General features: G+C 34.3%; 1 protein-coding gene across 1 annotated transcript; it reads left to right on the forward strand.

Annotated features, from left to right (window-relative positions):
* Positions 1-1835: 1835 nt before the first annotated feature.
* Positions 1836-5747, forward strand: LOC122017449. Its single transcript, XM_042575071.1, has 5 exons — positions 1836-2252; positions 3349-3449; positions 4099-4215; positions 4289-4390; positions 5426-5747. The coding sequence occupies exons 1-5, from the start codon at positions 1904-1906 to the stop codon at positions 5594-5596; spliced, it is 840 nt and encodes a 279-aa protein (XP_042431005.1). The 5' UTR covers positions 1836-1903; the 3' UTR covers positions 5597-5747.
* The last annotated feature ends 7855 nt before the right edge of the window (positions 5748-13602 follow it).

The following is a 13602-nucleotide window of genomic DNA, read 5'->3' on the forward strand; positions in this document are numbered from 1 at the left end:
TTGACAACTGCATCTCTCTCATTTTCAATAATCATGTTGTACAAAATAATATAGGTATACATGATGTCATTCAAATTATCCTTGTACCAAAATCGTCCTGGATCTCTTATCATTGCCCATCGTGATTGGAGCACCCCAAATGCCCTCTCGACATCCTTTCTCGCGGCCTCCTGTCGTTCCTTAAATATTTTTCTCTTGGGATCCTGGGACATGGAAAGCTCTTGACGAAAGTAGCCCATTCTAGATAGATTCCATCGGTCAGATAGTATCCTTTTGTATATTGTGTATTATTAATCGTAAAATTAACCTCGGGTGTATTCCCTTGTAAGACATCGTTGAATAACGGCGATTCGTTAAGCACATCGATATCATTACGTGACCCTGCAATCCCAAAAAAGGTATGCCATATCCACAAGTCCAAAGATGCAACGACTTCAAGCACAATTGTTAGGACGCCATGATCTCCTCGAGTAAACTGACATTTCCAAGCGACGGGGTAATTTTTCCATTGCCCATGCATACAATCAAGACTACCAACATGTCAGGGAAACCATGTCTCTGTTCATGCATTTCAAGCAAGTGTTGGATATCAGCAGCATTAGGTTTTCTTAAATATTGGGTCCCGAATACTTCAATTACACATCGACAAAAGTTGAATAAACATTGGATGACAGTTGTTTAAGCAATCTGTAGATATTTATCATAATGATCAGTAGGGACTCTATACGCCAATTGACGAATAGCCGCTGTGTATTTTTGAAGTGGTGACAAATCTTTTTTCCCTATTGCATCGACCTTCCATTGAAAATATTCGGAATGATTTTTCACGGCATCAATTATACGAAGGAATAACTCTTTTTGCATTCGAAATCGACATCGAAATATGTCATCAGGATATACCGGATCATCAGAAAAGTAATCATTGAAAAGACGAGCATGTCCAACTTCACGATCCCGATTCAAATACCTTCTCCTCTGTGTTCTACCAGAAGAACTTTCAGCTCTTTAACGTACCGTTTGTCGCTGCTCATATAGTTGGAGCATTCTTCGTTCATCTATATCCTCCGCATCTTTCGTCAATTCATTTCTTCAGAATTCATGGAGCATAGATTGATATGGATTTTGAGTCATTTGAAATAAATCAAGATATTTTTATGGTTGAAAAATATAGAGGTGAAGAAAGAAATTGAAAGCGAAGATAACAATGAGATGGATGAAAAAAATATGAAATCGATCATATATTTATAAAAAAAATTTAAATTAAAAAAATAAATTTAACCGTTGAACAACGGCTAAAATAGCCGTTGTTCAACGGCATAGCACACGAAGAATATATTAAAATTTTAGCCGTTGTTTTTTTTATAATTATTAAAATAAAAATAATATATAAAAAAAAAAACACGAAGAAGCGACTCCGTTTCTTCATGGCTCCGTGGTTAGAGAGCCGCTTCTTCATGTAAAGGGAAAAACCTCCCTCCACTATAGGAGGTTGTGGAGGGAGGTTTTTCCCTGCCACGTCATATTGGCAGCTTTGAAAAAGTTCTCACTGTGGATGTTCTAATATGCGTATCGTGTTAGATGTGTCCCATCAGAGTATAAAAATGAATTGGAAGGGTAGAGATAAAAATTAAAAAATTATAAAAAAATAATTTTAAAAAATTTATTTTTAATCGGGTTATTAGATCGGATTCAGATTTAAATTTTAGGGGGTGGGTTTTAAATTGTATTAGATTTGAATTTGGATTCGGATTTTTTTATTTCGATCCGAATCCGTTTAGACCATCCGATTTGACACCCTAGCGTCCCATGACTATGCCGAGTCACGACGAAGACGTGGGCCATTCCTCCGCGCTTCCCCGCCTCGCCTTTCTCGTTGGCGAAGGCGGCGAGGATGGAAAATTAGATGCTTCGGTTTTTATCACAACCACGGAAACCTCTTTTCCTTCCCCACCTTCCTCCTCTCTCTCTCTCGTCCATGGCGGATTCCTCCTCTGCGCTGCGCTTCTCCCCCTCCTTCCGCGCCGTGCTCTCCCCTTCCCGTCCTACCAGTCCGCCGAGACGACTCGCATTCCCCTCCTCTTATTCCTCCCCGTCTTCCTCCCTCGCCTCTCCTCCGCCCAGGCGCTTGTGTCTTCGCGGTCGCCGATCGGTCCGCCCACGCGCCAAGGAGTCCGATGACGAGGCCGGATGCTTCGGGGACGATCCCTATGGTCCTTACCCCTGGGAATCCTCCGCCTTCTCCGAGGGGCCGAGTATGCCTCGCAATCCCTGCAATCTCGGAATACTAGGGTTTCGATTTTGTTGCTTCATGGCTATTCTTTTTGGTTGCCGTGTCAATTTAGTCAGGATTTCCGGATCGTAATGTGTCCCGGTGTCAGCTTTCTGAATTCGTTTTCAATTATTTTGTTTTTTTCGACTAATCTTTCCGATGGCACGTCAATAACTGTATCAATTTGTTTAACTAGTTTCTGCGTTTCTTTGAATTGCAAACCTCGCTGGCCTTTTAGTCCTTGCGGAGTATGTTGTCGTAATTAAAGCTTTGTTCTTGCTTGATGTATGATGTTTTTTTTTTTAAAAAAAATTTAGGATCTTTTTGTTTGAACGGAAAGGAAATTTAGCCTACTTCAAAAAGTTGTTCAGCATGTCGTTATCAGTTATTAGTGCCCTTCTTGTTTCTGATTGAACTTTATGATTTTTTTTTCTTTTGCTTCCATTACAATCTTATCTCCTAGAAATTGATGAGGATCGTACATTTGCTTGAAGCTAACTGATTGTACTGATTCTCACAGCACAAACCATCAAACTCTTTGCGTGCTATTAAAGAATTCTTCTATTCAGGAACAATTTTATCGTCATCACTTAGTTTTTGACCAACTAGGTATGCTGCGTTACGAATTGTAACTAATATATGGAAGATTGGTACAGGGTTAGAGTACTCTAGTTTCTATTCAAAGTAGTAGTCAACCTCCAGAAATGTGTAAATGTATCAGAACCTTACTAATAAAAATCCATCATAAGTGGGGTATGTTTTTCTAGAGGAGGATACGTGGTGTATATTGGTGCTTACAATTTATCATATTGTTTTTTTCTTGAAGTAGTAACTAAAAGAAGATTCAAAAGTATGCATCTTCTTATGAAACTAATAATTGGATAGAAAGTTGGGATTGGATGCATTACTTACAGAATTTTGCTGCTAGTTTCTCCTTGGAAACAGATTCTTACTGCTATTTAGTTTGTATAATGTTCTATGATTGAAATATTTAGCGGTACTTGTTTTTTTTGTTCAAAATATTTGCCTCATTTTTTTTCATATGACTGTAGTGCATGACTGTTCCTAAATTTTTCCAGTTATTCAATGGGTTCCACAAGATAGAATCACTCTTTTTACTTCCGAGGGGCTCATTCAGATAGGAGGATCCTTGGTTCCTCATAGATTTTCTCCTATTAAGGTATTGACGTCTTATATATGTGTTATTTTGCAAGAACTTTGAACATTTATTCTTTGATTGATTTTTTTTTTTTAATTCTGTTCCCTTTTCATTCTGAATTCTAATTCTTTGTTCCCCTGCCCTATCTCTCTCTCACACAAACAGACACACACACACACACATATTATTGATCTTTATCTTTGATCATGGAACATTCTTTTCACTTTTATTTGTTGGTCTGATGAACAAACTTCTCTACACATGTCACACCTTGATATGGTGACGTTTGGGCGTCTTCCTGTTGTGTCCTAACTTACAAATAATTATATATATATATATATAGTGTGTGTGTGTTACTCAGATCCTTAATTATCCTGTAGTTTGATTATTTAATCCATGTGATAAAAAATTATTTGTGCGTCAAACAAAAATCTACCTGCCTAGGATGTCTCTTTAGGTTCTTTTGCTTACACAGGAACATCTTCTTAATTGTTCTACCTGTATTTAAGTTGTTGAGTTCTTAAAAATTATACATATTCTGTGTTTTTTTTTGAGCATGGTAAGCATGCACAGAATTTTTTTTTGGCATATTTAAATGTACTCACATGCTGTTACTTATTATGCCATTTTGAGCAAATTTGTACATTATGATATCATGCATGTTGTTCAGAAGAGGGAAGGGAAATCGCAGCTATCACAAAAAGTTCAGCGCTTTCAGGAGAGTGATTATATGGATCCCGATCAAGGATTATGCCTTGGTGCACTCTTTAATATTGCAGCGACAAATGTGTATATCTATCTCATTTTGCTGTAGTATAAGTTTAGTTATATGATTAATATGTTATGGTGTATGCCGACAGGGACTTGATAGGAGGCGAAGGATGTGTTTCTTTGGCTTTTGCCGTTCCATTGAAATGTTGAGTGATGTTGTTGAAGATACAGTTGTAGAGCATGGTGGTGAGGTATGCTATACATTTTTTGTCATGTTATCTTGAGTCTCCTCTTTATAGTTGATGTTTAGTGTCAAATTCATTAGAATTGGGGACTATAGATTCTGTAACTTTCTTTGGAAAATAGACTTCCATAACTTAGGAAAAAAATAAAAAAATTAGGAGATATAATCTTGGTTGCAACACAAGCATTACTTGCTACAGACGTGATGCTAGTTTAGAAACAAGCATGCGATCAGTCATATTTATCATACTTTCTAGTACACACTGATCTGTTGGGCTTGCGATAATGGAAGGAATGATTGTGGAAGGTAGCAAAGAATGAAGGAAAGAGGGAAAACAACGAAAAAAATTCAAATATCTCCAGCAACGAATAGCTGCACCACCTTCCGTAGTTGCACTTCTTGCCATGCTTATAACAAACTTTTCCTACTTTCCACTTGATCTCTGAACTCATTTTCCTATGGATAAAGAAACATGAACCTGACTGGTGTGCTAACTTGATGACCAGATAACAAACCGTCAGAATATCAGATTTGCCAAGTTGCTCTTTAGACTTTTGTATAAAAAAAGGTAAAATGCATATCAAGATAACCATTATTCTCACCAGGGAACTAAAAATTAATGTTGTACTTTCTTAACCAACCCGTCCGGTTAATGTTAGCATCGGAATGATTAGAATTTTTGATCTTCTTTTGTGTCAGTGTCACTGTGTGTTAAGTTTTCATCTGTGATTTAGAAGCATGTCAGAGTCTTTATTAAGACCTTTCGGACTTACATCACCCTGCCCTTTTATTATGTGATTCTAATAAGATGGATAGTACTGAGATTACTGCTAAGGTGGTTAAATTTTGTTGGGAACATGGGTGTTCGACAAAGTTGTGTGCATTTGGCTTTATCCTTTTGATCGTCCTCATGTAAACTGTAATCCGTGAGTGTCTTTTGCTTGTGAATTTAAGCTGAAGATGGACAACACATCCATCCAAGCATTTTTGACACCTTAATGACTACAGATGTTTGCTAAAACAAGAATACATGATTGCACAGGTTGTGACTGCAGAAAAAGTTAGCAGTGAAGGATTGCAAGAGAAGCTGACAATGACAGTAGTGGTGCCGCTGCTTTGGGGTGTTCCTCCTGCATCCGACACTCTTCGCGTTGCAGTTCGCAGTGGCGGAGGTATCCTGGAGAAGGTATATTGGCAGTGGATCTTTTTTTAAGGATCCTCACTAATCTCAGTTCTGTATATAGTGTCTGTGGGATTTCTAACTGTTATGTCCGCAATTCTTCTTTGATCATGTTCTTTTCTGTATCTTGAACAAGAAATGATTGTTGTAACACTGCAAATAGAAAGAAAAGAAGAATAGAAAAGATAGTCTCATCAAATGTTTTGTATTCAAAATATTCTTTATTTTAATGTTGTAGTTGCTTAGTAGTTAATACTATTTCATTTTAATTAAAATTATTATATTAAAATATTATTTATCAATTTAATCAAAATTATTTTAAAATAGTAGTAGCAACATAATTAATTTTAAATTTTGAATATTATTATATCAAAATATTTTTTATTTAAAATTATTTAAATTGATTAAAATTATTTTTAAAAGTTATTTAATTGGCTGCTACAAAGGCAATAGGATTGTATTAAATGTCATAACTATTATAACATAAGGATTTTTTTAGAATAAAATATTTGGAATGTCTTTTTGATTTTTTTTAAGAATATCTTTTTGACCATTTCTATAATTTAGAGTGACATGATTTTTTTTTTTTTTGGTTCAGTAGGTTGGGGAAAAAACTAATTCAATAGGTGGAAGGGATATTTTAAATCTTTGTTAAATATGAAAGTTATGGGTGATAAGGTGAAGTGCTCATTTTTTTTAAGATAAAAAATTATATTAAATTTTAAAATTATAGAGAAAATTGTAAAAAAAACTAAATAATTAAATGTTTATATTAATAGTTATATTAATATTTTTTATATATAAAAATAGTAAGAGTTTCTTGTGATATCTATTTAATTTATGTAAATGGTTAATTTCGGTCATCTATATAAAGAGATAAATTAAGAAATTGAGTAGGTTATCACATGACCTTATATATATATAATTTAGATATTTATTTTTTTAAATGGACTAATTTTAAAGATGACCTATTTAGTTCTATGAAAATTCTCCAACTCTCATATCTATTTAATGTGATAAAGATGATTTTATCTATTTAAGATAAATATTAAAGATGCTTCAATTTTTTGATACTATAATAGGATTATAGCCATCCGTATATATATATATAATTAAAAATAGTAATAAAATGTTATTTATTATAATAATAATAAATATAAATCAAAATAACCTCTCAAATTAAGTAAATCATCGAAAACACTTTTTTTTTTCAAAGAAAATCAGAAAGTTATCCTACTGAATATTTTATTTCATGAATACCCTTAATTTGGATATTCCTATGACTAACTACTATAATATATACATAAAATACTTGATAGCGCTGTAGTACTTAATATAATAATATTATAGTATTTATAGAAGATGCTTAGTAATTTCTATATGTTGTTGCTATAACTATTCTCAAATGATTTAAAGTAATTTAAAATAATTTTAATTAATTGGTATAGAATATTGGACAAAAGTTAAAAGTCCTTTTGTTTTTAAACTAAATCATCAAAGGGTTCTATGTTGATTTTTTTTTTTTTATAAAAAGGGCATCCCATCTCTATATAAAATGAAAGAACTATTATTCATTACTATTCTCATTATTATCTTATCTCCCACTTAAATCAGGTCATTGTTATTGGTATAATTTATATTGATAATTAAACTCAGATTTTGATATATGATAAACGGTTAAAGTTAATATTGTGTGTTCTAAATATATTTACTAAGTATGCAGGATTGAAAGACGTGATAAGACCTAACACCAGATTGAAATTTAGTTAAGTCTAGAGGATCTGATAACTAGCAAGAAGACCAAATAAGTTGATATCTGGTAGAAAGTCCAGTTGGATCAGTGGGACCTGATAACTGGTTGAAGTTCAGATGGGGTATCTTGCATGAAGACCTAATGGGTCAAAAGTTGAGAAAGTATGCAATGATAAATAAAGTAAGCACTAGATGAGAGTAATCCAATGAGGATGAGGCCCAATGGGGATGTAGGTGCTGATTTAACTTAAATCCATTTTGGAAGTCTAAGTTGAGACCATAACTAGATCCTGATTTTGGTAAGACATTATCTAATTCATACATCTTATTTTTTTAATGTGCTAACTCTGTTTTGCAGATTACCTTTTGTTGTTTGGACTAACGCGTCTTGCAGGAATAAAGTGAAAGAGTTAGCCTCAGATAAACAATACTTGAGGTGCCTCGGAGCTGACTGGAGGTGCCTTAGAGCTGAATGAAGATGCCCTGGATAGGGAGGAGGAGCCTCGCACAAATAAGATTTGAAGATAAAGTTTTGCTGTGGAAAGGCACCTCAGAGCGGACTAGAGGCATTTCCGAGCGCATTGGAGGCGGCTTAGAGCTGATGGAGCCACCCTCACGGGGATAAGACCAAAGTCTTTTGATTAGATAAGTGTTGTTGGAGGCTCCCTAAACCGTTGGAGGTGCGTCTAACGATGTTTAAAAGGAGGGTTTGGCCAGGAGTTTTAAAACACTTTCCTACACTCATTCTTGACCATCCAACTTCACGATACTGTTGTGTTGCTACTATACTATGCTTGATCATTGTAGTCAAATCGACACCAACACACGAGCGCATCCATTTTCGACATCTTCGTGTTTGTAATGAATTTATTATTGTGTATACTTAATATACTTGCAAAAGGAAAGTGTAGGGTATACACTTTCCTCGTATTTTATATTTGAGATTCAAATTTAATGGATTACCCATCGAAAAGGTCCAAAGGGCCTGAGTCTTAAAATAGGAGTCGCCGAAAGCTCAGAACCAAGTAAATCAGTGTGTCTTACTCTTTTTTTTTTCTTACTTAACTATTTTGATTTCTACTACCCACTTGTTTTTTTAAGTTCGAAAAGAAACATTTTTTAAAAATCATGTGATTCCCCCCTTCTCACGTGCCATCGATCCTACAATTGTATCAACTACGATTTTGTAGCTACTACAATATATTTTTTTAAGACTAAAATTATTTAGAGCCTCCAAAAAAAATTTAAATAACATTTTTTGAGTTTGAAATTGAATCATTACGAGTTTCACCCCTAATTAGTTGTAGATCTCTGAACAAGCCTTAATTTGATATATTGTTAATTCTATGATTCAACCCGAGTCGAAATTTATGACCTCTAAAAGTTTAGTATTTAACATTCATGTTGTATGAAATCGTAGCTGCAACAACTGTGTAGCAGCTACTAGTTCGTAATTGTTACAATGCGCTGATTTAGGTAGAAAAAAAATAAGAGACATAATAGTAGGTTGATTTTTCAAGTTTATAATTTAGGATTTAAAATTTTAATAAAATAGTTGATTTTTCATATTGTAGCAACCACCAAGTAGTTTTTTCACACCGTAATAGCTACCGAGTAACTTCTACACACTATGGTTAAACGCTAAATCTTAAACTCTAAATCCACTAAATAGTAAAATAGTTAATTTTTCAAGTTGTAGCAACTATGAGATAACTTCTATATGCTTTAACAATTACCGAGTAATCCCCATGGGGGTGCTGAGTATTAGATCGAGATGCACGTGCGGGGGGGGGGGGGGTCAATCAAGTGATTTTCAAAATTTTTCTTTTACTTTTAAAAATAAAGTACGTAGGCGCAGAGAACAAAGCAAAAATAGGAAAGTACAAGAACGCAAATAATTTTACTTGGTTTGGAGCTTTCAGTAACTCCTACTCTAAGACTCAGGTGTTGCAGACCTATCGATAGGTAATCTATTAATAGTCTCTTTTCGAACTTCTAGAAGAGGGGATTGAGTACAAAAGAAGAATAAAAAAAGTGTAACACTCTACACTTTCCTTTATACAACAATTTAAGTACAATATTAAAGTTCGTTACCCAACACCTTCATAGATGATCAGATCATGCTCGATGTTTGACAACTCCTCAGTAGTGATGGGGTGTAGCAGAGCAGCAGCAAGAAACCGAAGCAATCGGAACACTAAACGGACACATAGAAGCTGGTAAAAGAGATGATATGAAAGCCTTGGTCGAGTGCCTCTTTTATAAGGGATGGAAGGCACCTTCCATAGCACTGAAGGCGCCTTCCATAGGTAAATTTTTATCCCGATAAATCTACTCCTTATCGTCGACGAAGCCTTCTGCCTTATTTGACTGAAGGCGTCTTCTAAGCTCCCAAAGGCGCCTTCCATAAACAGTACTCAAGGCACCTTCCATTGCTTGGAAGGTGCCTCGGGTATTATTCACCTGAGGTATTTTGTGCTTTTTTGTCCTGCAAAATATGTTAGTCCAACACAAACAAAATATACTCTGTAAGACAAAGTTGACACAATAAAATAAGTAGTAATAATTACTTCCTGTCATTCCAAGACCTGTAACTAGTCAATGTCTCAATTTAGATTTCTAAAATAGACCTAAATTGGACCAACACTTATTGTCCCCTCAGGAATGCATCCTCATTGAGTTACTCTCCTCTAGTGACTTATCTTCACTTACCAAGTGTCAAGTTACTTCCTTGACATCAATTTGACCCACCAGGTTTTCCTACCAGAATTGCACATATGGACTTCACCAATCGGGAATCGTACATCCCGATCTCTTGCTAGAATTGCACATTCGGACTTCAATCCATTGCGAATCACACATCTCAACCTCCTACCAGAATCTCACATCTGGACTTCGCCAATCGAGAATCACACATCCCGACTAGACTTCTTGCCTGATGTCTGGTCCTCTTGACCCATTAAGTTAGCCAACACCGCGCACTCAGTAACAAGGTTAGATCAACAACACATCTAACTTTAATCCACTTGTCATTCATCAAAACTTAGGTTTGACCATTGGTGCCAAATGTACCAATAATCTCTTCATTTTTTGATGTATATATATATATATATATATATATATATAAAATAAAGCAGTTAAGTTTTATTTTTTTAATCAATTTTAGGTTTATGTTTATCAGATTTTCTCTAGTTTTTCTTACTTAAACCCTCCCCCTCCCCCTTTGACATCATCAAAACAATATATAAGTCTATAAAAAATAGAATTACACAAGTAAGCATAGCAAGTAATAAATTTTCAAAGTAAGTATAAAAACTTGGAAGTTTATTGTAGGGAGGTGTTAAGAAAATTTTTAAAGTACTTTGAAAGTAATTTTCAAAATTAACCAAAGGGTTTCAAAAATTTGAAACTTGAAAAGAACAAACCATTTTTCAAAGTTGAATTTAGCAAGAATTTTGCAAGCTAATTTTCAAGATAGATTTCAAAATAATTTTTAAAAATAATTTGTTGCAAAGTAAAGTTTAGAGTTTCAATTATTCAAGGAAAATTTTGAAAAGTTTTTGTAAATTAATTTTCTAAAATATTTTAAAAGTATTTTCAAAGAAATTTGTCCAAGTAAAATAATTTTGGAAACATTTTTAAAATAGTTGTCAAAAGTTTGCCAAAGATAATTTTCAAAATGAAAGGATAACATTTGTAAGAATTTTATAAAACTTTTCAAAACATTTTGAAAATATTTTTTAAAGTAGTTTTTGAATGTAATTTTCAAAACACTTTAATTTTTATTTTTCAAAAATAGACATTTGAAAAAGCATAGGAGTATTTTTCAAAGCAAGTTTTGAAAGAAAGGTTTGAAAGCATTTTAAACAAAATAGTTTTAGAAATATCTCAAAAGTAATTTTTAAAAGTAAGTTTTAGCAAGCTTTCAAAAAAAAAATTAATCAATAAAAAAATGTTTTAAAAGTCATTTTCAAATATCCTCCTCCTGAACCTGATATTATTTGGAAAATAATTTTCATCTAAAAATTATCCTTAAATGTCTAACCATTAGTTACTAACTAACTATCAAAAGACAACAATGTTCACTTGGTTAGTCAAGTTAAGTACTAATGTCCAGTTAGAAATTTATTGAAAAAGGACTACTTAACTTGATCAATGTACTATTTATATTTTTCACCCAGACTTATATTGATGTACAGATATAAGCATCTAAAGTCCAGGTAGAAGGTCTATGCATCTTACGCCGTTTTAAGTTTTTTTTAATATACAATCAAGGTAGACCTAGTGTGTTTGTGAGATGCTCATAACCTAGATTTATAGGATCATACTTTCTATGAGTTGATCTAAACTAAGGCCAAAATAAGTTTGAAAAACTAGAGAAATGGGAATTTGAGAAAACATAAGTAATGAATTTTTCTAGAATTTGAAAGTTGTTTAAGGAGAACCATATCCTACTCTTGAATTAAATTTTTAAAACAAAATTTATTAGATTATCTAAAGTAGTCAATAAGTAACTACATAAATAAATCAAGTCAGGCAAACAAATAATGCATACAACTACACTAATCAAAATCATGTCTCATCATCATTGGTAGGTGGAGGTTGATCAGGTACTTGTAAAACTCGAAGGATGGCCTACATCTGTAGGTTGAGAAGCCCAAAGCCAGTGGTCATCTCAACGCGAAGAGAGGTGACTGCCTCTGAGACTGACTGCTGGATTTGTTCGGAAGACTCCTCAAGTCTAGCAAGGTGATCCTCTATGAAAAGCAAGGTCGAGAGCTGAGTCAAGGTCGAGGGCTGGGTTGGAGTCGGAAGAGGTCCAAAAAGCTCCTCAACTGTAAATGCTGGTATCTCCTCCCCCTCGACCTGAATGGCTAGTGGGATATCCTCCTCGACCTCGTCTGGAACATTTGGCTGAGGACCCAATCTCCAAATCAGTTCCCCCTGAGTGGTAACATCTATATGCATTAATGCAAGCTGACGTTGACCAATCTCATCATATGCGCTAAGGGAAGTAGATGTACTTTGGGTCATATTTATCCCTATGGTTAAAAATTTGAAAGTTAAAATGTGACAGTATGACATATGAATCTGTCGCCTAGTGATAAGACCGGATGCATGAATGATATTTTAAAGCATATGTAATGCAATGTTGATGTCTAATCGCTGGCATAGTGCATAAAGGAAGAAAGAATGTGAGGGACGCATCATCGCAACATCGCGAGATGTGATCGGTAAAATGCAGGTGGTTAAAACTCTATACAGGACATAGTCCTGAACCCTAAGAGAGAGAGAGACCTGAAGTCAGTCACAGCAGGTACTCTCTCCTCCTCAAAAAAATATATGTGGATAGTATCCAATGTAATATGGGAGTATGGTTCGTCAAATGGCAAATCCCTACTAGGGTAACATAAAAAAGGGCATGCAAACCTCCAAAATCCTAAACTATCATACAATAGAATGGGTGAGAACCTAAAGTCCTTACCACCTACTCTGGTGAAGTATGTCAAGCCATTAATCTTAACTAGGTTATTATAAAATTAGGCACATAAGTCTAAGTTTACTGAATAACTATAGTAAACTAATCTATCTAACTTATAATAGTCTATAACTTCTATAATAGGGGCACAGTAATGGGTAAAGAATGTCCTACTTAGAAACCTAGATTTTAATGCAAAATATAAACGTTATAGGAAATCTAGCCTAAGTCCCTTAGTAGAAAATCTGGCATCGACAGAGGGGACACTGCTGTAACTAGCCTAGGGCGGAAAAATATTTCGTCGTTTCCTAAAGTAGTTTATACATGCAAACATTCAAGAAAAAGCATACAAATAAAGAAAATAACTAAATAGGTTGAGTTAGAAGGTACCTAGGGGCATAGTTAGGGTTTTTGACGGTAAAAGGTGGAGAAAGAGGTCTAAAAGCCGAGTGGAGGCACCTTCCCGAATCATGTTTTGCGAATAGAGAAAGCCTCTGTTCGCTGTAAAATTTTGGGTTGAAGGCGCCTTCAGCCCGATGGAAGGCACTTTCCATGCATTATAGAGGACGCCTTCAAGCGCATTGAAAGCGCCTTCAATTGGTTGGGCAGGAATTTTGCTGCTCTTCCGAGGGTGCCTCTGATTGTATTGAAGGCGTCTTTAACCCTTTTTTTTTAAAAAAAATTAAGTTTAAATGTTTAGTTAGTGTTTTTTTTAATTTTAAGTTTGAATTTTGATTTAAAAATTTTAATTTAATTTTAAAATTTAATTTTAGTTTAAATTTAAGTTTTAATTTGAGTTCGAATTTTA

The sequence above is a fragment of the Zingiber officinale genome, chromosome 8B, assembly GCF_018446385.1.
Source record: "Zingiber officinale cultivar Zhangliang chromosome 8B, Zo_v1.1, whole genome shotgun sequence".
Lineage (NCBI taxonomy): Eukaryota > Viridiplantae > Streptophyta > Magnoliopsida > Zingiberales > Zingiberaceae > Zingiber > Zingiber officinale.

Excerpts from the sequence above, each read along its gene's own strand:
- LOC122017449 (XM_042575071.1), top strand. The coding sequence starts at position 1,904 with ATGCTTCGGTTTTTATCACAACCACGGAAACCTCTTTTCCTTCCCCAC. Across the intron at positions 3,450-4,098 it reads ATAGATTTTCTCCTATTAAG|AAGAGGGAAGGGAAATCGCA; the intron begins GTATTGACGTCT and ends CATGTTGTTCAG. Across the intron at positions 4,216-4,288 it reads TTAATATTGCAGCGACAAAT|GGACTTGATAGGAGGCGAAG; the intron begins GTGTATATCTAT and ends GTATGCCGACAG.